Below are 26,085 nucleotides of genomic sequence, written 5' to 3'. Positions count from 1 at the left end.
GATTTCTTTTGGCCCAATCCTCCAATTTGTCTAGGTCCCTCTGTATCCTATCCCTACCCTCCAGCGTATCTACCTCTCCTCCCAGTTTAGTGTCATCTGCAAACTTGCTGAGGGTGCAATCACACCGTCCTCTAGATCATTGAAGATATTGAACAAAACCAGCCCCAGGACCGACCCTTGGGGCACTCCACTTGATACCGGCTGCCAACTAGACATGGAGCTATTGATCACTACCCGTTGAGCCCAACAATCTAGCCAACTTTCTATCCACCTTATAGTCCATTCATCCAGCCCATACTTCTTTAACTTGCTGGAAAGAATACTATGGGAGACCGTGTCAAAAGCTTTGCTCACTCAGGGACATGACTACATCTTTAGAAGAGTAGTTAAGTGCTGGATTAGGCTTCCAAGGGAGGTTGTGGAATCCCATCACTGGAGGTTTAAGAACAGGTTGGACAAATACCTGTCCCGGCTGTTCTAGGTTTACTTGGTCATGCCTCAGCACAGGGGACTGGACTTGATGACTTCTCCAGGTCTCTTCCAGCCTTACATTTCTAGGATTGTATCTCATGCCATCTTATGCACTATTACTACTGACATGTCATAAAATGTAAAAATGAAAAATGAAAAAAAAAATCAAAACAAAATATTTTGTTTTGAAACAAAATTTAAAAATTTTCCTCATAAATGAAGTTTTCAAAATGGTTTTTTTTTTTTTTTTGAATTTCCATTTGGCAGCAAATTTAAAAAACTTGCTTTGCTGTAATCTGGAATGGAAACAAATTTCAAAAACGTCAACTGTCCGCAAAACAGAAATGCCAAGTTCTGACCCGCTCTAGTTAGGAAGGGTTTCAGTGCATCCTTTGAAGCAGCAACATTGATACAGAACACATACCAATGGCTGGAAAAGAGAAATGTCAAAACAAAATAACCCCAACTGATACACGTGCTATGAGAGAGCTGAAACATGGATTCCAGGAGCATCTGAGGTGGCCCTTTTATAGATTCAGAGATTCCAATGCCAGAAGGGACCATTGCGATCATCTTGTCTGACAACCTGTATAACAGGCCATAAAACTTCCCCAAAATAATTCCTAAAGCAGATCTTTTAGATAAAATCAAGGTTGGATGTTTAAAATTGGCAGTGAGAGAATCCACCACGACCCTTGGGCAATTGTTCCCAGTCTGAATTTGTCTAGCTTCCAACTTCCAGCCATTGGACCATGCTGTACCTTTCTCTGCTAGATGAAGAGCCCATTATTAAATATTTGTTCCCCATGTAATCAAGTCCCCTCTCACCCTTCTCTTTGTTTTCATCTACTCATCTCTTAAAAGGAGTGTGATCATGGAACTACAGTCAAGTGAAAAGGAAAGTACAAAGGGCACTGGAGAGAGAGCATGGAAGCTGTATTGAAAACTCCTGGCCCTCTGTGTTCAAAGATCCCAGTGCTGGGAGGCCGCAGGATGATGGGAGAAATGGTGGGCAAGCTTCAAAATGGTGCGGATAAGCACCCAGACCGCTATGCTGGAGACCTGCGAGAACACACCCGTAAGAGTCACTGTTTCAACTCTATCCGAAATACGATGAGATCACTCGTCTCATGGCACTTCCACATCTAGATCAGGTGAAACAAAAAGGTGAAGAGCTGACGAACGTGGTTAGAAGTTGGGGCCATTTATCATCTTGATCGGAGAACTAGTCTGTATGTTCCTAGTAAAGGCCATAACATTTTGATCTTGAGCATCAAGAGGCAATGCATGTAAAGTATGTAGCAACGCATAGCCCCAACAGCATTGCAAGAAAAGAATCCTCCTCTCATCCCTTACTGAGCTGCTGTGTCTTCCGTCAGACAGAAAAACTGAGGCGTTAAACATCTCTCTTCCTCCACTATTCCACCCTCCGGGCTTAGGGCTAAATTCCGTCTGGCAGCATTGCAGCAAGAATAAGCAGCCTGTTCATTCCTGTCTTTTCAATGCTGCCAACAACGATCACAGAACAGGTTTATTGTGTGTATGACGATTTGTGACACGGACTCACAAAGGGAACTCTACCAGCCTTTACACTACAGGATTTAAGATGTTTGCTCATGAATACATCCCGCTAATCACAAGCCCCAAAACAGGAGCTGTACTTCTCCGAAACTACAATAGCAAAAGTGGTGTTCTTTAGGGCTTCAGAGCTGGGAGAGAGCATAACAGATGGTTATCTGGCCAAAGACCCATGTAATCTGGGCCCATCGCTGACTGCAGCTATATGGGTTTGTCTACACTACCCGCTGGATTGGCGGGCAGCGATCGATCCAGCGGGGGGGGGGGGGGTGTATAGACGCGATAAATCAATTGCTGAGTGCTCTCCCATCGACTCCGGTACTCCACAAGAACGAGGAGCACAAGTGGAGTCAATGGGAGAGCGTCAGCTGTCGACTTAGTGTCGACGTAGTGAAGACACCACGGTAAGTAGATCTAAGTACGTCAACTTCAGCTACGCTATTCAAGGAGCTGAAGTTGTGTATGTTAGATCAACACTATGTGGTAGTGTAGACACGCCCTATGACAAGAACTCCACAGGGCAGGCCAGCGAAGGGCTTTGCAGTCTGTTCAACACACTGGTCCAGGCTACCAGACGACAGAAACCTGCAGAATACATAGTAACTCCTGCAAACAGATTATACCTGACTCAAGATGAGAGGGGAAGGAGTGGGAATTCCAGAGAAAAGAGGAAATAGGAGAAGGAAAATCGAGGCAAATCGAGGAGAAGGAAAGGTGTGAGCACGGGGGGGGGGGGGCAGACGATGACACAGACGGACAAAAAAGGACAGAGGAACATTCTCCAGCTACCACTGCAATTCAGGTGCATGGGTCAGAAACATCCCAAATACCCAGGGATATGACAGAGATTTGAAGAGGAGACTAATGAAGGGCATTCAACAGAAGACTCTCCACCCCACATGGTGCTCAGAGCATGGGGACGAAGGAATAGTGAATGAGGCTAAGCTAGCTAAGCAGTATTCACACCTGATCCTCATGGTGCTCACATTGTGAGATGACATGGGATAACAATTTGCTATTCAGCCCTGCAGAATCTACCTCAGTGGTAGACTGAATAGAGAAAGGGCCTAGACAAGTTTCTAGACCCACAGAGTTTCAAGACTTGGGAAGGCTAGTGTGAAAATATCTACTCCATCCCAGCTCTATGATGCTCTGATAGGACGTTGATCTTTGTCTTTCTGATATTGGTCCAAGGCTGCTGCTTGGAAACATTTTATTGGTCCTTAATGTGGATTTATTGGCCCTTCACAAAGGGTTGTTGGTTATGGCAGGTCACAAGATAGCGGACCTTAAAATCACAGCACAAATTCTCTGCTAGTGACTGCAATGGAATTACACCAGAGGAGACTTTGGCTCTCACATCCTTCTCATGCATCTGGATCAAATAATATGGTTTTATCAGACTTCCTTGAGTAAAGCTAGGAGGCAGGTATTGGTGAGCTGAAATCTAAGGGATATTGCTTTCAAGTGATCCAAAGCATTAGTCACTAACTGTAGCAGTTTGTGAGATGTCTCTATAAAACCATGTCCGAACTCAAGTGAGGGGAAAAAGGGTGGTGACAATCAGAAGGATGATTTTAAAAGGTTCATTATCTGTGTGACCTGCAAGGGCTAGACAGGCATGCTGACCCACTAGTGGGATGGTTAAAAGACCGATTTCCAGTAATACATAGCCACTGGTGGTTTACAGACTCACAGAAATGTAGGATTGGAAGAAACCTCGATAGGTCAACTTGTCCAGTCCCCTGCTTGAAAGCAGGACTAAATATTACCTAGACCATCCCTGTCAGGTGTTTGTCTAACCTAGTCTTAAAAACCTCTGACAGATTCCACAACCTCCCTATTTTGGGCCTTAAAAACTCTCACTGGTCAGTAACTAACCAGTGCTTCTATGGCACTGATCCAGCTATATCAAGTCCTGGACCTTGGATCATTGCAATTTCAATTCTGACCTGTTGGGGGTGCAAGGACAGAGCTCTTGTCCTGCTCTTAGGAGAGAAGGGGCAGACCACATTCTAATTCACCAACCTCAGCTTCTCATGACCGAGTTACTGGTCAGCTTTCACCAACCACTCTGACTTGGGAGATTTCTTCCCCTTCAGCACAGTAGCTTTTATATAGAAATGAAGAGACTTCAACCTCCTAAAAACTGTAATTCTGAAGTGCTCAACAGCCTTTAATTCATTATGAACCTAGAGGCAGAGAAAAAAAAATGCAAAAAAATACATCACATTCTTAATCTAAGAGGAAAAAAATCAATAATTTTATAGCACATAATCAGACACTTACAAATATATTTCACTGGGGGGTGGGGAAGAAGTGTGCATTTCCTATTTCCTTTTCCATAGTCTGATGCACAGAAACCTTCAACATGGTCATTATAGATAAACTGCACAAGTCATTCCTGAACCAAAAGAGGGCTTTAAGAACAAACAAAACAGGAAAAACCCAGCAACAAAGAAGGGCATTCTACAGTTCCAGATTCACGTTTAAACATAACTCACCATCTGAATATGGGGTCAGGGAAACACACTTTTTTTGTTTTTTGTTTTTACAATATAAATAGTATTTAAAAAAGGTACTACATATGAATACAGTAATGATGCTACTTCAGTCAGGACTTTTTTTTTTTTTTTTTTTTAACATGCAGAGGAAATCCGCCCACTGCTCCCAACCCATCCCGCCCTACTTCCCTTCCCCCTCCCCACTTCCAAAACAAAAAAAAAAAATCCTCTGCTGTTTAAATTCTCTTTCAATTGTTTTAAATATTTCTCTGTGGCCTGGCAACCATTAAAACATCCATTTTTTCTTTTATACAAGCAAATTATCTTTTAAATCTTGTTCTAGCCAACAGGAGACAGCTACGCAGGAGTAATCGCTATACAGGTGCGGCACAAAATAAAGGAGAGAGACTTCAGCTAGGTTCTAATTTGTCTTCTATCCAAAATGACACAGAACGAGGCTTTTAAGAACAGTCCTTTTTTTCCTTTAAAGAAAAAAAACAAAAAATGTACATTCTTCTTTGATAAATTCAGTCTAATGCTTTTTTGGAGACAGATTCGTTTGGAGAAATTGAAAACTTAAAATAAAGAAGAAAAAAAAACAAGAACAAAACTACCTAAAAGGATTTCACACTGTGTTATAACACACACTTTAAAAAAAAAAAAATGCAAAAAACACCTCTCAGCAGAGGCAGCAAGAAATGAAGGGAATTCTAATTCCCCCAAGAAAGAACACTTCACTCCATTTCCATTCTCTGACTGGGACAGCTGAATATCTGTCCAGTCTCTTAAGATGCTAATAATTACCGTGTTATCCTGCAAATGCTTCCCACGTTCCCATGAAGATATCTAAACACAGTCACTTAAAAAAATATATATTGACTGTATTACAAGGGGGCTTAAAAAGAGAGAGTATTGTTCTTCCCTGCTCAGAAATTTCTGGGACTCAAGAGAAAAAGATTGCCGAGGACGCGTTTCCTGGATAGCTTTGTCAACTCACAGGCAAAGACACAAAGGTGGGATTGAATATGTGCTGTATAAGTACCATGTCCCCATCCCCATGCACACACACTGCAGCAGCCTCATCCTCCCTGCAGTTCTTCTCCAAGTCTACTTATTTCTCTTCACTTCAAGCCTGATTCAAAGCCCTCTGAAGTCAGTGGGAGTCTCTTTCCACCAACTTTGACGGGCTTTGGATAAGGCCTTTTATGCAACACTGTCCCATAACAGTTCTACGGGAGGAGGTGCTTACACAGAGTTCAGGTGGGAGCCGCCTATTCAGTATTTCAAGATTTGTTTCTGACTCTAACACTCATTTTAATACTCAATGAACTGAGCCCAAACAAATGCAGGCTTTCATCCCGCTTCACCAGGAGCATCTCAAAGGCTCACGCCTTACCTAAGTAAAGGATGTCACAACAATTGAAGGCGTTTGGGGAATTTCTTCTTTAATGGGGGGAGGGGGTAGAAGAGAATATACACACACCTCCAAGGCTTCTGTCATGGAATGATTCACGCAACTGTAAGCTGCACAGCTCAAAACCAAAGAAAAAGAAAAGGAAAAAGTTCCTCTGGGAGCCATGCCTAATAGAGAGCCAGAACAATCCCCTTGCACGCCACTCTCGATAGAAAGGTGGGGGTGGCAGCTCTTAAAGGGGATGGCAGCAACAGAACAATGCCTGCCAGATCGGTGAGGGGAAGAATCAAGTGGCATATCTGAATCAAAAGGCATGCACGCTTGAGGCCACAGAGTCTAAGTGATTGCAAAGATGGGGAAGGAAAAGGCAAGGAAGAGGAGTAGAAGGAGCAAACACTAATTTCCAGCCATTTCCCCACTGGTTGCCCTTTGCTGATGACAGGGCAGAAATGCACACACCCACGGTCTAAATCATCAACTGCAACAGCATTCGGGTTATGAGACATTTCTTTCCCCGCTTCCCCAGGTTACAAAGAAAACATTGCTTTAAAAAACAACCCACAATGTCTGCTCTTGTTCTCTCTCCCCACTGCAGTGTTAAATTACATTTCAGTGGTGGGGAGGAAGGAGAAATGATTTTATTTTTTTCTGTTTTAAAGCCACGATCTAGAAAAAATTATTTGTTGAAACTGTTGCTTTCCTATTTTTGTTTGTGTTTTTTTTTCTTAATAATGCTCATTTATAGAAAACGTCACAAAGGTGATTTATATGTACAGAAATCAGGGTTCAAAGGCTGCTTCAGTAGTCAGGGAAATAGCACCTTTTAAAGACAAAAGAGTTTGATGTGGTTTAAAAATCTGAGTCATTTCATTTTTCATTAATTTTAACCCTTTCCAAACCTTAAAAAAAAAAAAAAAAAAAAGGAGCCAGTCGCAAAGCTCCACTAGTACAAACTCTTCCGAAGTCTTCATGTGAAATGCTGTCTGAAGGGGTTTTGAGCTCCCTATTCTATTGGTCAGCAATGCAGCTGACAGAGTAGAGGTAGCCTGTAGCCAGACAGGATTTTCTTGCAGTCCAAACCGAGAGCCGAAGAAAGGAATTCACAGCAGGCTATTGCACGGGGCTGGCCTTTTGTTCCACAGTTTCCTGGTTATTTTTCCTCAGGGTTGAAAAGGGTTAATTTTTTAATTATTATTATTAATCCTGGTTAAAACATGTTGCTCTGTGGTCCTGGCTGGTACTGCGTCTGCAGCAGGGTCTCCATGAAGGCCAAGTAATCTGGGTTCTGTCCATAGTCCTCGGGATTCCTGGAATTCCCCACTCGGGGGCGCTTGGCGGCTTTCACTTCGTCTCCGGAAAACACTCCTTCCTGAGGGGCCCCAGTGCTGAGGGACTACAGGAGACAGGAAAGTACAATCATTAAAGGGGGAAGATGCACGAGAGAGAAGCACACCTATTTAACAAAACTGCTTGGACAGGAGAAAGTGAACACTGTGTTACATACATGCTAGAGAAACACTGAAGGCTGGAGAGTGCAGGGACTGGCTCTGAGGAACACACTTGGCTTGTAGGACCATACGCAAAAACAACTTCAAGTCTGCTTCATTTCTGTAGCAGGTTCTCTTCCACTCTCTAACTCCAACCCACAAATCCTCTGCCACTGCAACCCTTCTCTGTCTGCTCAGGTTATTCATTCATCATAAAAAGCACCCTGGTAAAGGAAGCTTCTCTCACTTCCTCAGGCATGGGGGGGCGGGGGGGAGAGTCTGTTTGGGGAAGAGATTGTTGTAAGACGACATGACATAGCTTATACACTGCTTCTCACTCTCAAAGCAGAGAGAAGGTTCTTGGTAAGTGTGGTTACTTCCTGTTGCTTCCTTCCTTTATCCAGCTGCTCTTTATTAGAGTATCTTGTACATCACTCACACAGAACTCTTCCTAAAAATCTCTGGGAACAGGAGGTATGCAGAAATAATTAAGCATTTCAGCTCAGATGTGAGTTATTCACCTTTCATCAGAGTGTGCACGAAGGGGAGTGGATGTGTGTGTGTCAGTCACTCTGGAAATGTTACAACGCCTGAAGGTCAGGATCCATCAAAAGTGACATCACCACCCACCCTACCTCACCACTCAAATTCATCAGCTTTGCTGAAAGGCAGAACTGCAGTCAGATACTAACAAAAATATTGTCTAAAGAAAGACTGACTATCTCTGTTCACCGGATAAAAACGAACACAAACAGCTCCTCTGCCCCCAGAATCCACTTGAAAAAAGGACAAAAGTAAATTACACACAGCATAGTTAATCTGTGGAATTCATTGCCACAAGATGTCTGAGACCAGAGGATTCAAAAAAGGATGAGATATCTATATGGATATTGACAAATCTAGAGTTACATTAGAGATGATCAAAGCATTTTATAAGGGACTAAAAAACCCTTCCATATTTCATGGCATAAACTAGCGTATAACCAATTGGAGAAGTTTCTTCATAATCCCCACAGGTAGTTTATTCCACATAAATGTCCATTACAGGATTTTTTTATTTTATGTGCAACTTCAAGCCTCTGTTTGTGGCCACAGACAGTGTTAGTGGTCAGACAGACCCTGGACTCTGGTGATCACCGGTGGAACTTGGCATGGCAGTTCCTATAATCCTTTTGTCTTTATCATGCAACAGTTGACATCACAGGCATCTAGAACAAAGCAAGAAGCTGTACGTGCTTCATTGCTCTGGGCATCTGATCTCACGCTCTTGCGGAGGGGATGGCTTCAAAAGTCAAAGCAGCATCAGGTTTGGGGGGAAAAAATTCTTGAGCCACAAATTCCAATCTTAGTAATATCAACTCAGTCCCTCCTATTTTCTAGGCCAACTGAATTCAGCCACAGTTAACTGCATGGAACTGTGCTAACACTACGGGGTGCGACTCCCCCACTTGTGTACACACACCCACAGTAGCTCTCATCTCATCTCCTACGTTGTTTGGCTACGGGCTTTCTCCACAGCAGGCAGCCCCTCTGCTCTCCACCCCTCCCCACAGCGTCCCCACCCAGCAGACGCTGCAGATCAGCGCCTTTCCCCTCCTCCCCCCTGCAGCAATCAGCTGGCTTGCCACGTTTAGGAGGGAAGGGGTAGGAGTGAGGACTCGGTGCGCAGGCTCCCCCTCCCTCCCCTGCCTCCTAGGAGGCGGGGGTATGATCAAGGAAGTAGCCTGCAAAGTAAAGGGGGATGAGGTGGGGGGGGGGGAGGGAGAAGAAGAGGCGGGTCAAAGGTGGAGGCTTGGGGGAAGGGATGGAGTGGGTGGGCTGAGGGTTGAGCCCCCCGCCCCGGTGCTTGCAGAGTAGGGGAAGCTGCTGCCACTGCTGCGCAACGGGTGCTTCTCCTAGCCTACACCACCTTCAGCCTCCTTGCCCGCCTCATTGTCTCCAGTGACTTAATAGGATTTAAAGATGATGTCCCCGATATGAAGACTTGGCCAAGAAAGCAGGTTTTGATGAGGTGGAAGAAGCTGACGTTACGCAACTTCTGCAATCGCACGGAGAAGAGCTAACCAATGAAGATCTGATGCAACTAGAGGTGACGAGAGCAATGGAAGAAGAGGGCCAAGAAGTAGAAGAACCACCAACCCATCGAAATTTGACTGCCAAACATCTTTCTGAAGCTTTCCAAATGATTGAAGCTGGCTTGCAAATCCTGAGTGATGACAATCTTGACAGGGAACGCAGCTCCAAAGTGATTAGGGGACTTGGTCATCTAATGACTTGCTATAAAGAAATTTACCAAGAAAAAAAAGGGAAAGCAAAACTACAACTCTAGATGTGTTTTTTGAGTTCAGAAAGTTCAGCAAGAGGAGCAGCCGGACAATCCACCCTCTTCCACTCTCTGACTCCACCACCTCAACCAAGCTTCATACTCAGGAACAATTGTAGTATTAAACTGCTTGTTTAAAATTGTTTAAAACTTATACCTGTATTAAATTGTTTGTTTAAAATTGTTTAAAATGTGTATAATGCTTTTTGTCTGGCAAAAAAAAAAATTTTCCCTGGAACCTCCCCCCCCATTTACATTAATTCTTATGGGGAAATTGGATTCGCTTAACATTGCTTCACTTAAAGTCACATTTTTCAGGAACAGAACCACCATGTTAGTGAGGAGTTCCTGTAGTTGTGTAGCTGGTAGTGCAAGTATATAAACACGAGCAGGGCGCATCACACCACTAGCGCATAGTGTAGACATAGACTATATGTTGGTCTTTAAGAGGAAGCTTAAAGAAGTAGGGACCTCTGTGTTCCATGGGATTTTTAATGTCTGTTTGGAAGTCTCTTATTCCAGTATCGTTGGCCAACATTTCCAAAACACCACGGGGCTGCAGGTCAGTTCACCTGACCATTATCTTCTCACCCTGCAGGTAGCAACGTTTCAGTGGTGGAGTTTGTAACTGGTATCCTCCAGGCAGTGGTGAGCTGGAGCCGGTTCACACCGGTTCGCTAGAACCGGTTGTTAAATTTAGAAGCCCTTTTAGAACCGGTTGTTCCGCGAGGGACAACCGGTTCTAAAAGGGCTTCTAAATTTAACCGGCCAAAAGTGGCGCCTTTAGCGCCGATTCCATGGGTGCTCCAGGGCTAGAGCACCCAAGGGGAAAATTTGGTGGGTGCAGAGCACCCACCAGCAGCTCCCTGCCCCACCCCAGGCCCCAGTTCACCTCCACTCCGCTTCCTCCCCTGAATGCGCCGCCCCACTCTGCTTCTCCGCCCCCCAGCTTCCCATGAATCAGCTGTTCGCACAGGAAGCCAGGGTGGGCTGAGAAGCAGGCCGAGGCTTCCCGCTCAGGCCCAGGGAGGCAGAGGTGAGCTGGGGCTGGGGGGGGAGTGAGGAGGGCTGCCCGTGCCGCAGCAGGTAACCTGGGGGGGCGCGCGCAGAGGAACCTCTCCCCGCCCCAGCTCACCTCCGCCTCCCTGGGCCTGAGCAGGAAGCCGCCGCCTGCTTCTCAGCCCTCCCAGGCTTCCCGCTGAACAGCTGATTCGCGGGAAGCCGGGGGTGGGGGGGGAGAGCATAGAAGCAGAGCGGAGCGTTCAGGGGCGGAGGCGGAGCAGAGGTGAGGTGAGCAGGCGCCAGGCAAGGGGCAGGGAGCTGCTGGTGGGTGCTCTGCGCCTAAGATTCCACTTTTAATGTGATCAGCGGGGGAGCATACGCTCCCCCTGCTCCCCCCCTAGCTACGCTCCCCTACCCCTAGGAGCCAGAGGGACCTGCCAGATGCTTCCTGGGAGCTGACCCAGGTAAGCACCTCTGGGACTCCCCACCTTGCCCCCCGGCAGATGCCTCTGGCTCTTAGGGTTGGGCACCCACTACGGGTGGCCCACGAGACCCTCCTGCCCGGTTCTGGGGGCAGTCAGGGAACAGGGGTGGATGGGGCGGAGGGGGGGCGTCAAGGAACATGGGGGGGTTGAATGGGGCAGGAGTCCCGGGCGGCAAGGGTGGGCAATGACCCCCTTGTGGGGTGATCAGGGAACCCGTTGTTAAGATTTTGGCAGCTCATCACTGCCTCCAGGACGAAAGGCACTTTACTGAATACATGCTCTCTTAACTAGGGAACATAGAAATCAGGTCTTGACAAGCCGGAATTGTTTAAAACCTTTTCAAATGTCTTCATTAGTCTTTTTACAATCTTCCACATATTCTGTGAGTGAATTAGGGTCTTATAGTTCTAGACGGCAGAGGGAACTTTTTAGGTCACTTTCAAAGAGCCTTTAAAAGAAAATGTAATGAGCACATGTGAGAAGCTGCTCCCCATGTTTTCTCCTGCAGATTTGATACCCACCAGGCGAGATTTCACTCTCTTAGGAAGCTCCTCCTCCAATGTGTAAATATCACCACGTTTTACCATCAGCTGGGAGCCATCTTCAAACTCCACCTGCAGAGAGCATAGTAGTAATCAGGTGACTGGCTTCTCCATTTACACCTAACAAGTCTCTCCTCACCTCCTTTTATCAGCCTAAAAAGTCCCCCGGATTCTCTGATGGACACAGAAAAAACAGTGGGAACCATGAAGAAAACACCCACCCCCTGCTGTAACGTTGGTATTACACTCTCATTAATAAGTCCTTCTTCCTTCTTAAATTAAGATTTTCTTCGAACAAGTCAAAATACATTTGTGTTTTAACAAGGAACAATAATCAGGCAGGTGTAAAAAATCGTGGTGGTAATTCCTCATTCCAAACCTCTCTGAGCACTGATTACATCCAATGAAGTGAGCCGTAGCTCACGAAAGCTTATGCTCAAATAAATTTGTTAGTCTCTAAGGTGCCACAAGTCCTCCTTTTCTTTTTGCGGATATAGACTTACACGGCTGCTACTCTGAAACCTATCATGAATTATGTAACAGGAGATGTTACAGGGATGTTTATTCATGAAAATGAGCACATGAAATTTTAAACCATAAAATAAATATTCTCAGAGCCTCTTGCTTGCTTTGCTGAAGACTTACAGTAGCATCCTGGATAATGCAGAAAACAAACAATACGGTTTAAGAGAAAGGTAGGGTCTGATTTAAATTGAGGAAATTCAGAGGGACAAAAAAAAAATCTATGGGCAGGTCTACATTACTGCTTATGTTGATATAACTTATGTTGCTCAGGGGTGTGAAAAAGCCTTCCCTCTGCCCACTCCAAGTGATGCAAGTTACACCGACCTAAGCGCCAGTGTGGACAGTGCTATGTTGGCAGGAGACGCTCTCCCGCAGACATAGGTACGGTCTCTCACCGAGATAGAGCAATTAGGCCGAGAGGAGAGCGCTCTCCAGTCGGCATAGAGCGTCTTCACCAGACACACTACAATAGCACAGCTGCACTGGTGCAGCTGGACTGACGTAGCACTTCTAGTGTAGACCAGCCCTATGTTTGAAATTGCCCCTCCTGTTGCACCCAGGTATTGTGGTTCATCAGCTATGCAAGGTCAACACCACTTACTGTAGTCTCTTAACTAAGAGCTATACATCAGCTGTAACAACTAGGCACAAGGGAATATGTTATGGGTAGTTTAAGTCTCCATTCTGAATACACACACAAATGAGGTTTAAAGACAAACCACTAGAGTTAAATTTTCAAAAGATATGCACCTAACCTGAATGTGCAAAACATGGAACAAGTAACTTCATGAGTTGCAAAATGTACAAATGCCCATCTGCCTGCATATTTTGTTCTCATTTAGTGCTGGTAACATAGATGCTTCTTTACATATTAGCTTTTAATGCTATTTTAAATCAATATGTGAATTTCCTATATTGTAACTAAATCAGAAAGAAAACAGAACAGATTTTCAATGGAACCGTACAAAAGTTAAAATTTATGTTAAAAATCAGACTGTCTTTTCTTTGGAGCATCATGCCAAAGAGATCTTTAGGATACAAGTCTGTGGATTACGATGCTCTTCTGTTTGCATGTCAAGACCTTAGGCTATTTTTGTGAAAAAAACGGTATAATAAGTGCCTCCGAGACAAGTGTCCTGGGAAATTTCTCCCACCATACTTTTCAAGATTACATAGGAATGCGAATCTACACGGCACAAAATAGTTTGTAAGTGTCATTGCGTGTGTTTGGTTAAACTGAGGTGCGCAGGGTGCACTTGAAACCTCCCAGAATCCTGGTAATTTTGAAACTTCTTGTGGCCCATTTAACCTAGATGTAGTCAAATGACAGTGTTGAATTTTGTGGAACTTCATGTTGAAATGCTGACTCTTCTTCAGATTTGACTGCTGGCCTCCTGTAAACAGAAATCCCACATGTGGTACAAAACACACGAAAACACTGCTTCAGCACTCAGACTTGTGGGCTACAAAATTGGCTGCTTCTGTTCTCTGCTAGAAAAGGTAGTTGGTGACATGAATGACAGGACTGGAGGCTTCTAATTATTCACAGAATAGGTAAAGGAGATATAGCAGCAGGACATTGTTCCCACATACTGCTCTGCCATGTACCTTCTCATGACTCTCCAGGGCAGCGAGTGTCAAGTCTCCAAGCCCATTCTATTCCTGATCTCCACTTTTATTGCCAAGAGGGTTTTAATGACCTAAATACCGGTTTGTTAGGAAGCAGAGCTTTGTCATAAAGCTCATTTCACACAGGCCATTGAACAGCCAACAGACAGTGGCAATATCAAGTCACTTTTGACCTGGGTCACATGATGTCCCAGTAACCCATTAACAATCCCAAATCATCCAGTCCCCAACAGGTATCCCCCCAATGGATCTGAAAGGCCCCCTCTTCAGCAAGTTCTCTGTTTAGGTAACTCATCTCTCTCAAATGACTCATCATAAGCAAAAGCTCTGCCAGAAACACTTGTAAAAGGGGCAAGGGAAGACTTAGATTTCCAATCAAAGCATCTTCCAGAGATCAGGTCCTCTTTAGATCAATGATTTTTCTTTTTTATCATAAACTATTTATCTTTGAGAGAGAAAATTTACTCTGTGCCAGAAATTCTATATTACATTTAACAAATCCTTTTAGCATTCACTAACCACTCCCGCTTTTCTCTACAGTTGCTTATCCACTGCACAGCTACATATACCAACTCAAGCATCCTTTTTCATCACAGAGAAAGGGTGTAAATGAAAAGAACCCATTATGAATTTCTAAGAGCAGGACTGCGTAGATAGAGAGGCATACGTGTGTGTACATGCATCCAAAATCTGCCACTGAAGACACTTTTCCTGACTCTCTTCATTAGGAGCATTACAGTTCCTATAAGAATACAGGAAATATTAACTCTGGAGGTCACATTACGTCTTCATAAATACAACAAGCCTTCTGTACCTGTGAGGAATAAAGCTTGTGTAACACACAGGTGCTGTGGTGGAATTTTTAGACCCCTCCCTATTTACCTGATAAATCTGACTGATCTGGGCTGCAATAAACTTGGCCTTATAGATGATTCCATCAGTCCACTGCAGCTGAACCAACTCGCCTTCTGGAGGGGGTCCCATCTGAATGCAGTCTCTGCTCTAAAGACAGAAGAAAGTCAGGAAAAAAACAGACAAATAAAATTTGGGAACAAGTTGACCATCTTTGTCATAGTGACCAACCATGGAAGATACCACAATTACATGATGCTTTAACATAAGAACCCAGGAGGCTACCGCACCATAAGCAAATTTGCATCTGTTCAAAATCTCACTAAGCATAGGCAGGTTACAACCCATTGCTCAAGTACTGAACCAAACTGTCTGCACCAGCTGCCGGTGATAATACTTTGCAATTCTGTGGAACTCATCCAAGGTGCTCAAAGCAGCTCAGACCATACTGTGATGTATTACTCTCATTTTACAAGCACAGAGGAAGAGGTGTTAATTGACTTGCCCATAGTATTACATGGGAGGTCAGTGGCAAAACTGGGAATAGAACCCACGAAACTTGACTCTTAGTACCCTGCTCCAGTTCTTCAATACATTCCCCGCCCACTCTAATCTATTTACAATATTAAAACAAACTTACACATTGTCCTGTATTTACCCAAAACAGGACTTGGGAGGGAAAAAATGAGACTTTAAAAATGTAATTAGTGTGCAAGACAGAACAAACTATGTTCTCTTACGTCAGCGACCAACACTGGCAGCAGCTGTTGGTCAAGGAACAAAAGATTGGAAACCAGGTGATAATCAGTAAAGCCATATATAAGGAGATGCATGAAGATCACTTTATCCATCAGCTATGCGGCTAGCAATTTTGTAACCTATCGTAAAAAGATTTCTCAGGGTATGCTTTGTTGTTCCTTCCCACAAAGTAGGCAAGGATTCAGCATTGCATCATATAGATCAGGGGTGGCCAAACTGCAGCTCGCGAGCTGCATGCAGCTCTTTTACACTTAAAGTGCGGCTCGTAGAGCTCATCACCCTCTCCCCTCATTCTCTGCCCACCAGACTCAGGGAGAGGGGAGCTCGGGGCTTCAGCCCTGTGAGGCATGCCTGCAGGGGCTTGGGCCTTCAGCCCCGACAGGCGTCTCCTGAAGATTATTGTACGTGGCTCGGAGGGTCAGTAAGTTTGTCCACTCCTGCTATAGATTCTACCTGCAGTTACAGAGGAATCTAAAGAGCTTCTTACAGTAATGCTTTCCGGGTAAACGTTGTCGCTGTAAGAGCCATCGTCAAAGTTCACTTCATAGAAGGTTTGCGTTGTCATGCCAATTACTTTACACCTGTAGTAGAGTCCATTGCGGTTCTTCGTAATCACAGTCTGCCCCAGCGATACCTCCCTCCGAAACTGGATCTATGGAACAGAGGAAAGGGACCAATCAGGGATCAAGAGAGACATGAGAGAAACAGTACATAGGAGGGATTTTAAATAGAAGACACTTACATTGTGGTTGGCTGCTTTATGTTTGAAGCAAGTGATGGACACAACATATGGCCAATCATCCGGCTCCATGGGTACCCCAGCGGCATGTGCACAGGTCACATGGAAGGATGTGGAGCAGTGCTCGTAGGAGCATTGAATGCAGGCACCAGACACCTTCTTCATCCGCTTCCGGCAGTACACACATTTCTGAAGTGAAACACAGGTTCACGTTATGCAATGGAGACAAAGTCAGCAGCAGCTTTTAATCAACATACTTGAGGCTGGAGGCCAGAGTTAGACATCCAGTTACCAGACATGGTACAAAACTCCTTGTTATCAACAGTTACACTGAAGTAGAGCTCAGAGGTCCCAACCAGGATCGAGGATGTCTCATGCAGTGCACAATAGAGACGGGATAGTCAAATTCCTTTCAATCTGCCTGCTCAACCATTTGCACTCATCTAGAACCCATCCTGAGCCAAAACACACACATCCTAAATATAGCAGACACACAGAACTATTGTTCCCCTGAACAGCAACAAGGTGACATCATTTTAATCTTTCAAACAGCTATCAATGACACCATTGACTAATATGTGTCTGATGGATTAAGTCCTCACAAAAACAATTTGGGACAATGTTCTCTGGAGTGTACTGTATCATCATTACCTACAAGCATTATTATACACCCATTCTCCAGAGATTTTTAAATGTACCCATTTTAATTCACATTGTAGCTGAAACTTGGGAAACAAGTTGCTAGAATAGACAATTTTCCATCTCTGGACAAAACAACACAACACAGAACAACAGTTTAACATCTTATTTTTAAGTAGGCCCTTTTTATTATTACACATATACACACGGAATACATGATGACATGGTATAATTGTTTGACTGGCATCTATGTGGGATTATCTGAAGTTATAACTCACTCGCTGCTTTACCACTCTTGGGTAAATAAAACATTCACAGTACACCATGTATTTTGAATAAGCCACAGATGTTACAAAAAAGGTTTTAAAATGCTTTAAAGTCCCAACCGCCTCCCCCCCATTTGGACAGTTTCTTGTATTCCTCTGTGTAAAGCTAGCTGCCTTGGTTACTAGGAGTCTAACTATGCAGGGCTTAGAGAGAAAGGAAAGCAAATAATAAATGTAAAGTCTTGTCTACATATGGAGTTACTCCAAAAGAGATATTCAGGAATAACTCTTGTGTATGGAGACTCTTATTCCAGAATCAATGTGTCATGTTCGCTTAATCCTCTTTGAAAGAAGATTAAACTAAACTGGAACAAGGCTTTCCAATTCTGGAATGAGATTATTATGCATTGGCTATGGAGCCAGCAAGACTTTTTTAACCTACTATTCATTATTCTTACCATGCCAGAATAAGGGCGTCCACAGATGAAATTACTCTAGAATAGCTATTGCATTTTGAATTCACACCTTACCTTAATTTAAACTAACTTTCAAGTGTAGACAAGCTTTAAGACACCTTTGAAATGAATCTGAAATAGCCTTTCTAAACAAACATGTCCTTGTTTTAAAAGTCCAGTATCTCATGGTACTGCAGAATTGGCATTGAGCACTGGGTACCACTGGGAAGCTGAGAATCGCCCCTCACTCCAATGGTATCAAACTCCCATTTCCAGCCCTGCAGGAATGCGGAATATTAAATTTTAGACTGGGATTTCCAACAGAGCCGCAGGGAGTTCGGAATTCACTGACTTTCATGGGGAATTGAGCTCCTAACTCTTATATGCTCATTTGGAAATCCCAGCCTTAATCCATAAAACATTTATGTCTAGAAAAGCTGTCACTGATGATTGGGATAACTTGAGAAAGAGGAAATTCCACATTTTGTGGAGGGAGGGAGGGAGGTTGCCCTTTAAAATGAATGCAACGGTTTCAAACTACTCATATGAATAGAATCCTGGGGAGATGGATTCTTGGACAAGTGATCAGGACACAGGTATGGGATAAATATTTATCACATGGAAATCATCTCCTCATATATTGTGGGTGGGAATAGGGATAGGAGGTAATTTTTTAGTCACCTGAAAATTGGTACTATGCTCCCGAAGAAAACACTGTATTGGGCCTCCCCCTCTCCTCATCTAAACATTAGTATCCCGTCTCTCCACTGGAAGTGAGACCCTTCCTCCCTCTGCAGCTCCTGCCATCAGGCATAGCCTTCCTTCCCCACTCCCTTCCTTGCATCAACTGTACTAGGTGCTGTAACAAAGACTGTCCCTGCCCCAGAGAGGGACAGATATTTCCCTCTCCCCACCCTTTCTCTGAGACTCCATCGGGCACACATGCGGCCCTGCGGGTAATTTTTGTTTTTACTGCTGCCTTGTGCCAGGCTGCATTACCATGAGCTTGCCCCTGAACCCGAAGCCCTTCCTGAACGGGTTGACGGGGAAGCTGGTGATGGTGAAGCTGAAGTAGGGAATGGAGTACAAGGGCTACCTGGTGTCTATCGACAGCTACATGAACATGCAGCTTGCAAACACAGAAGAATTCATAAATGGTATATTGTCAGAACACCTTTGTGAAGTTTTGATAAGATGTAACACTGTCCTGTACATCAGAGAAGAAGAAGAAGAAGATGGAGAAATGAGAGAATAAGTTTGTATATTTCTGGAAAATAAAGATCAGTTTTTCACAAAACAAACAAGCAAGCAAAGAGAGGAAATCACTCTGCCTCATACGTTCCCGCCACTCCCAATCATGCCCAGATACACCAGTAACACTCCTGTATGTGGACGCAATAAGTCAAGTTCATTTCTCTTGTAAGTATCAAAATCAGTGGAGAGAGATGAATTTGGTCCTGTGCTTTCACTCTGAATTCCTAGCTTTTGTTAGTCAAAGTCAAGCCCTTCGCATTGCCTGAATGTAGTTTTTAGTATTTAATAAGCTATGCCCTTATCGCTCCGTAAGCCATGTTCAAAAGGTAGATAAGCACCACAGCAAAGTGCACAGCAGGAATACAGCACTGAGAGCAAGTCAATAGCAATGAGATCTCATTATTAAACTGTCAATACCTAATTCTCTCTCTAGCAGGGACAAGCGCTGATATACGAAGTGCTCAATACAGCCTCTCAAGGGAGTATTAACCCTTGAGTACAGAGAGTCTGATTTTATTGCTGTAAAGCCTGCTTCCAAGCCTGAGGGATTAACATGAATCTAATGGCATCCCAGTGGCAGAGACACTCTGTTGTGCAGAAGAGCCAGACCAAAAGGAATGATTAGACAGATCAAATATGATCGGAGGAGAAAGGAAAATTTAAGTTACAGGGACCTTGAGGTGTGGAGTATGGTGAAAGCAGAGCACGAGTGGAAGACCTGGAGGTGTGGGACATGTGACTAATGGTTCCTGTAAGTCCTGAGTATTGTGGGGAAGATGCTCCGACAGATATGAATTAATGAGCAAGGGGAGGTGGGAAGAGAAAGAATGTCTAAGGTACGGGAGAAAAATACTCTGAATAAATGCACACAGAAAAAAATCAGATCATAGCTAAGAGTAAGGAATGGGCTGTCTACAGCATGATGAACACTACAATTCATTTACTCCAGTGAGGGATGACAGCTAATTATTCTGAATTTCCACGTCATACATAATTTACACATACAGGCCTGTAATACACCATTAATCAGAAGCCATGCAAACTGCGTTCTTTAGAATGCTGCAGCATGCCCAAATGAACTGAGAGGTCTGTGCTTTCAAGGGGGGCCCTGGCCTCAGCACCTAATGCACATATTCAGGTCAGCTGGACACTGTTTTCAAACAAGTCACCCCAAGTCCTCATCCTGCACCTGCATCAGAGCGTGCTGCCCCACCACCCCCACATTGCTAAGGAAAAGCGATGTGAACAGTAACAAAATGCACTTGAATCCACTGGAGAGGCATCTCCCGCCACCTCCCTTCTTTACTCTAGTTCATTTACTTCAGCTACCTACGGCCTTCTAGTCATTCTTCACTCTCCTTTCCCAGGTCCTGTTCATGGGTCTGTTCATCCCAGCTCCACGCTCTCACCAACATCTGCCTCAACTCAAACACTACTGAAATCTCCAGCCTTACCCCCTCTTCTGCTCACCTTGATTTCAACTCCCTTCTCCATGTTCACCACAAGCCTCACCACATACAGAATACCTCTACCCACCTCTAATACACAAAAGAAAGGTGACCACAATCCTCCTGTCCTTCTCTTCAAACAACTCCACTGGTTCCCCCATTTGTATCAGGATGCACTTGCCAAAAGCCTCATGGACTTGCTCCATGGTATCTCACAATCCACGTTCCTCTGTACTCCCCCATGCTCATCTAGCTCAAAATTCCTCTGCACCGCTTCATACAATTTTACCAGGGCTGCTAGTTCAAGAACTTTCTCCTTTACATCCTACCGTCCAGAACAAAGCCTCCTTGTATCTCTGACTCATTGACTTTACATCTCATTTCAAATTTCAGATCAAAATGTAATTTATCTTCCCTTAGTTATGACACCTATAAAAGTAACGCAGCATTATATATGGTAACGCTGCAACACATTGTTGTTTCCAGCACTGGTATGTGCATATATATTATAATGGCACCCACAAGTAAAAAGCCAAAAAGGGATCTTAGCAAGCAGACAGTAAACACACACAACAGACATTCTGGTGGTGTGGGATAAAGGGGCTGAGAGTCAGTCTACTTCCTACATCCTAAAACTAGTCCTTACTGCAGGGGTAGCAGAAACTTTCTACAAGGGTCACAGTGGCATCTTGCCAGAAGCTTCAGAGCTGAATGTGTGTCCAAGCAGATATCTGAGCTCCTCTATGTTGCCTGCTGGCAGAGTAAGGTGTGATCTTGGCATAAACTGCACACAATTTAAAATATTTAAGACTCCAGCAGACAATGGGAAGGGCTGCTCTGATTAAGATGGAGTAGTGCATAGTGGGTCACACAGACTAACATTTTCAAAATCAGGTGCCTAATGCTAGGCTTTTCAGGGGGTGCTTAGCACTTGCAGCTCTTACTGACTTCCAATGGGAGCTCTGGGTGCTTAGAACAATAGACAGTTAACTAAGTGTCCTGATTTCCAACCTGAGGCATCAAATGTGAAAATTCTATACCTCCCATGAAATAGGAAGGAAACCATAAGGGACAATTTTGGCCCCATGCCCTAGCGGATGTTCATTCATAGAAGAAAAGCCACTATACAATTCAGCAAGACTGTCCATCTATTCAGGACTGAAACAGCAGAGGTTGTGTTAACAGATCTGAGCGGGGTCCCAGGTTGAGAATAGTAGGGACTGCTTCAGGTTGGGTATGACTAGTCTGAGGTATACCGGTAGAGCTGTATAGGAGAAGCTAACAGCTGCTGCCCATACTCTACTTAGCTTTAGACCATGCTATCAGTCAGTCACTCTTACTCCCACACTGTCCTTCACTCACCCTGCCATGCCCAAGTAATTTAGCAAATCTGGCAAGCCTTATCAATCTCAAACCCTGTAATGCCTTAGGCATGAAACTCAACCCGCCTACTTCTTGCGCATACATGTCAAGCGTGTGCATGAACCTCTCTATAGGCACTTATGAAAATCTGGTTCTTTTCATTTCTTAACGTTGCAGGGTGTGAGAAAAAGACACTGTTGATGTGGGGATGCGTACAAGGGTATGTTTGGGCTGACCTGTGTATAAAGCTGAGCTGGCTGGGATGCCATATGAAGGAAGGATGCTATTTTAGTACTCTGTCATCTCCAATATTACTTCCCTTGCCCTACACAACAAAACCCACCAGCTTATCCAACAAATCCCCACACGCTCTGCCTGGTAAGAGTCAAGCTCATTTCACCCCTAGAAAAGTAGCGTTTCTCTTCCTCCCAAAAACTGCGGCAGCTGAGTCCAGCTGTTCTCAGTGAGACCCGCAACACAGGTAAGCTACTACGAAGAATGGTTTAAAATGTCTACTGCAGCTAAAGGAGGAACATGGAATTTACCAGGATACTGGATTGGACTGTTGGTCCATGCAGGGTACCATGTAGGATGAGGTACAGCTCAAAGGCCCTAATCAGGATCATGGGCCAATTGAGTCAGGTGTTGTACAAATAAATGCTTCAGATGAAGGCCTATTAAATCCATGATGCCCTTGGACACCTGCAAAATGCTGCACAGTGGACAGAAATCCATGGAAACTTGTTACTGAATCCAGTAGCATCACACCAAAGGCTTCCCAATGCTCACCTTCACTTTCCTGCCCCCACAATTTGTGGTTCTCTCCCCCACACCACCAATACACATGCCATACCCCTCTAATTATCTTCTGCCTGTAAAGTCTTCCCCTTTAATCACAGAGTCCTCCCACACAGATCCATGCCAACCAGTCTGGAGTTCACTACGACAAAGTGATGCTGCATAGACTCAGTGGCGGATGCTGCACAGTTGCAGGGCAGTCATGCAGGAGTTAACAGGTTTTTTTGTGAGGCCCCATTAAGCAATACAAGCGACTTCTGTGTAAAAGGATTTTTAATTCATCGTTACAAGTGGTGGTAATGAAGAGGATGCATGCTGGAAATGTCAGACGATCCATAAAGAGCTGGTGCTTCAAGATTTATCACTCTCGCATCACATTGTTCCATCATGCAACCTGAATAATGAATGCTTTTTACATTCACATTTGTGTACAAAACCCATTTGCACAACAGAAGAATAACTCTAGAAGCATACACAGATTCTTCTTAATCTCTCATCCAGGAAGGGCTGGGCTGCCTACACTGAATAGCTGCACAGTTAACAAATACATCAGCACTAACTACCAAATACATCAGTACTAATGGCATCTTCCCCCACCATATCCCACTCTTGCTGTCCAAAACTGACTCCCACACAAAAGAAAAGCAAAAAGCACAATTTATCTTACCAAATGCACCCATAGCAGAGGGGGATTCAGAACCAACTGGGAGAACATAGCACCCTAGGCCAAGCCAAGACTCACTGATTCCATATAATCATTAATCCCCTGGGATGCAGCTATTGCAACCACCACAGAAAGAAATTAGGTTACATGCCAGGAGCTGAATTTCTATTGATCTATCTTCTCCCGATTCCCTCCTTATCGAGATGACCACAAGGGGGCATGTGGTAATTTCTGCACAGACAATGGAGATGAGAAAGATTTCCTGATGGAGAAAGTGAAACATTTTAAGGGAAAGCAGACCCTCTCAGACATATCCAAAGGGTACTGCTTCCTGAGGCATTTCTGGTGAAAAATAGGAGAACATCCTCCAGCCCTTGCAGCCTGAGGCTCCTACACAATATTTAATGTTTTTCCTCACTAGCGAAGCCAAACCCTGCTATTACTCAAACAATCCCCAGGAAGCACCTACCAGTTTCCACCGCTGTTCTGGAATAGCACTGATGTCCACAGGATGGCGCTCTATTACGTTGAGGAAACGGGCCTCTGGGACAGCAATAGCACAGATTATATGGATCCACCTGGAAATCAGAGAAATTAGAAGCTGCCATATTTTTTTTGGCACATTTATGGGATGAACAAACTCTAGAGGGCTGTTAACATTTCTCCCGGTTTCCCTTCTATAGTATCTGGACACATTTATGATAGTTGGCAGCACTGGTAATATTAGCATCTGGTTATTAATCATGCACTGCACTAGATAAAGGTCTCTGGAACAACAGGGATCAACTTTCTTCAATAGGGAACTGTACCTGCATGGTGCTGAGCACTGTCTGAAAGGTGCTGCCTTTGAAGTCAATGACATTAAAGGTGTTCAGTGCCACACAGAATCAGACCCTTAAGAGCAGAGAAAGAGTAGGACAGCACAGCCATCTCAGTTCACCCATCCACTTTAGAGAGCAGCAATTATGCATGTGAGGCAAAATTTCGCTCCCACACTGGAGCGCCATGACCAGTGTTTACAACATAAACAAAATTACTTGCACTAGTGCTTGGATGAGACTGCTGGTATACATGCAATGCAATGTAGTGGTTGCTGTGCTGGTCCAGGATATTAGAGACACAAGGTGGGCGAGGTGATATATTTTAGTGGACCAATAAATCTTTTATTTATTCTGTTGGTGAGAGCTTTCCAGGGAAGCTGGTCCAATAAAAGATATTATCTCACTCACCTTGTCTCTCTAATATACATGCAAGACATTTGAAATGCTACCTACCTTCCATCAGTGGTCATTTGAAGAGCTCCTCCCCTGAGATTACACAGGCAGCAGTCCTACAGTAAAAAACCATCAAAAAGATTAATTGGAAAGGCAACCAAGGCAATCCCAAACAAAACCTCCACAGAGATTTATTAAGATGGGGCAACAGCAGGCAGGGAAATACTTTATCTCCCCACCTTCCCTCGGTGTTGAAGCATCCAGTTAATTCTCCCCAAAACCTTTCCTTTCCAGTCTCCACTACAGTAGATACTTACCGCTGCCCATGCATTGGCTGAGCACCGTGAACAAGACCAGCCTTCATTCACCAGATCAGGACGTATTCCATAGCAACCTGAAAGAAATCAAAGTATTCTTCTCACACTCTTGGCAACACATACGTGAAGCCCACTGCTGATCGTTCAGGTTAGATGTACCTTGGAAATTAGACACAGCATTTGGAATAACCAGATTCAAAACCCAAGAGACCACAATACATACGTGACAAGGAAGAGGAGTCACCTAGGGGTAGGGCAGCTACGATTGATGTCACACACTAATGAAGTAGAATGTGAAACCCCAACGCCTTCCTAGGGCCAGACGTCAGGAGGAGATGTCTGGCACTACACTCAAGAGATTGGTCTCAGAAGATATGCCCCTACTGCTACACTAAATGGACACATCAAAAGGGGTAAGAATGATGAGCTGATTTAAACCCAGCTGGCGCAGCCATCTTTGCAGAAAGATTGAGTAGGACTTTACTTTATTCTACCCCTTTTCCCCCTTCAAATAATCTAGCAGTGGGGAATTAAACACTCTATGTGCTTACTGTTGCACATCACACAGGAAGTCAGCGGTGGAGCAGGGAACTGAACCTGGGGGAATCCCAGGCTAACCAGTGGGCCATCCTTCCTCCCAAGCACCTCATGAGAAATTTTCAGCTTAACACACTAAAAGCTGGAAATCAAGGTGCTACCATCTCAGCTGAACAGGCCAAAAGGGTCTCTAGTATACAAAGCTCTGCAATACTTAGTGTTAATAACTTGGGTAAACTAAAGGTAAATATTCAGCTATCAGTGAGGGCAACACAGGACCCAGCTCAGTAACAAGCAGCTACCTAAACCAGGCAGACAACCTCAGAAAACAGTCAATAATATACACCCATGGTTGCCTCCTGCATATGAAGTTCCTTTCCACCAGGCAACAGGTCATGAAAGCAGATCCAATCCAGACCTGGCAAAAGAGGTGGGGTGACAGAGTTTGGAAAACTGATTAGGAAGCTGACATGAGTTTCTGTTTTAAGCCCTTAAGTGAAATCTCTGTGGAGCCCAAACCTGTGTGGAACAGACTGTGAAATTTCAGCACTGATTTCTTGTTTCAAGACCACAGGTCAGGGGACCTCTGGACTTGAGGGGGGAATCTTCTGAAGTAACACAGCTCTCAGATGAGAGAGGGAGAGAGAGAAACTAAAGAATGAAAGAAAAAAGGAGCCTAAAGGAGAAACTACAATGAGAAACATATTTGATATTCATGTTTGTTTTCAGAAAATAAATTAAATCTTGCTTATTAAGAGCAAACCAGCCTGCTCAGACTAAATTTTAACCTTTGAGTGCCGCTGTCTGTTTCCTCAGGAGCC

General features: G+C 44.3%; 1 protein-coding gene and 1 pseudogene across 2 annotated transcripts in view; one reads left to right on the top strand and one right to left on the bottom strand.

The window, feature by feature from the left end:
- Positions 1-4,753: 4,753 nt before the first annotated feature.
- Positions 4,754-26,085, bottom strand: part of KDM4B (lysine demethylase 4B) — a 174,323-nt gene continuing 152,991 nt past the window's right edge. The window contains exons 16-23 of the mRNA XM_084614389.1: positions 24,728-24,804; positions 24,471-24,526; positions 23,666-23,774; positions 16,314-16,499; positions 16,059-16,223; positions 14,843-14,962; positions 11,786-11,878; positions 4,754-7,360 (exon numbers count right to left, since the gene is read on the bottom strand). Of these exons, the coding sequence (XP_084470515.1) occupies positions 7,175-7,360; positions 11,786-11,878; positions 14,843-14,962; positions 16,059-16,223; positions 16,314-16,499; positions 23,666-23,774; positions 24,471-24,526; positions 24,728-24,804 (992 nt within the window). The 3' untranslated portion in view covers positions 4,754-7,174. The remainder of the gene's footprint in view (positions 7,361-11,785; positions 11,879-14,842; positions 14,963-16,058; positions 16,224-16,313; positions 16,500-23,665; positions 23,775-24,470; positions 24,527-24,727; positions 24,805-26,085) is intronic.
- On the top strand, positions 18,671-18,925 carry LOC311512932 (small nuclear ribonucleoprotein F pseudogene; annotated as a pseudogene). Its single transcript has one exon. The product of its transcript is annotated as a small nuclear ribonucleoprotein F pseudogene (transcript).

This window comes from Lepidochelys olivacea (genome assembly GCF_965140295.1).
Source record: "Lepidochelys olivacea isolate rLepOli2 genome assembly, chromosome: 25".
NCBI lineage: Eukaryota > Metazoa > Chordata > Testudines > Cheloniidae > Lepidochelys > Lepidochelys olivacea.
The sequence above is the reverse complement of the archived record's forward strand: the minus strand, read 5'-3'. Positions and strand labels throughout refer to the sequence as shown.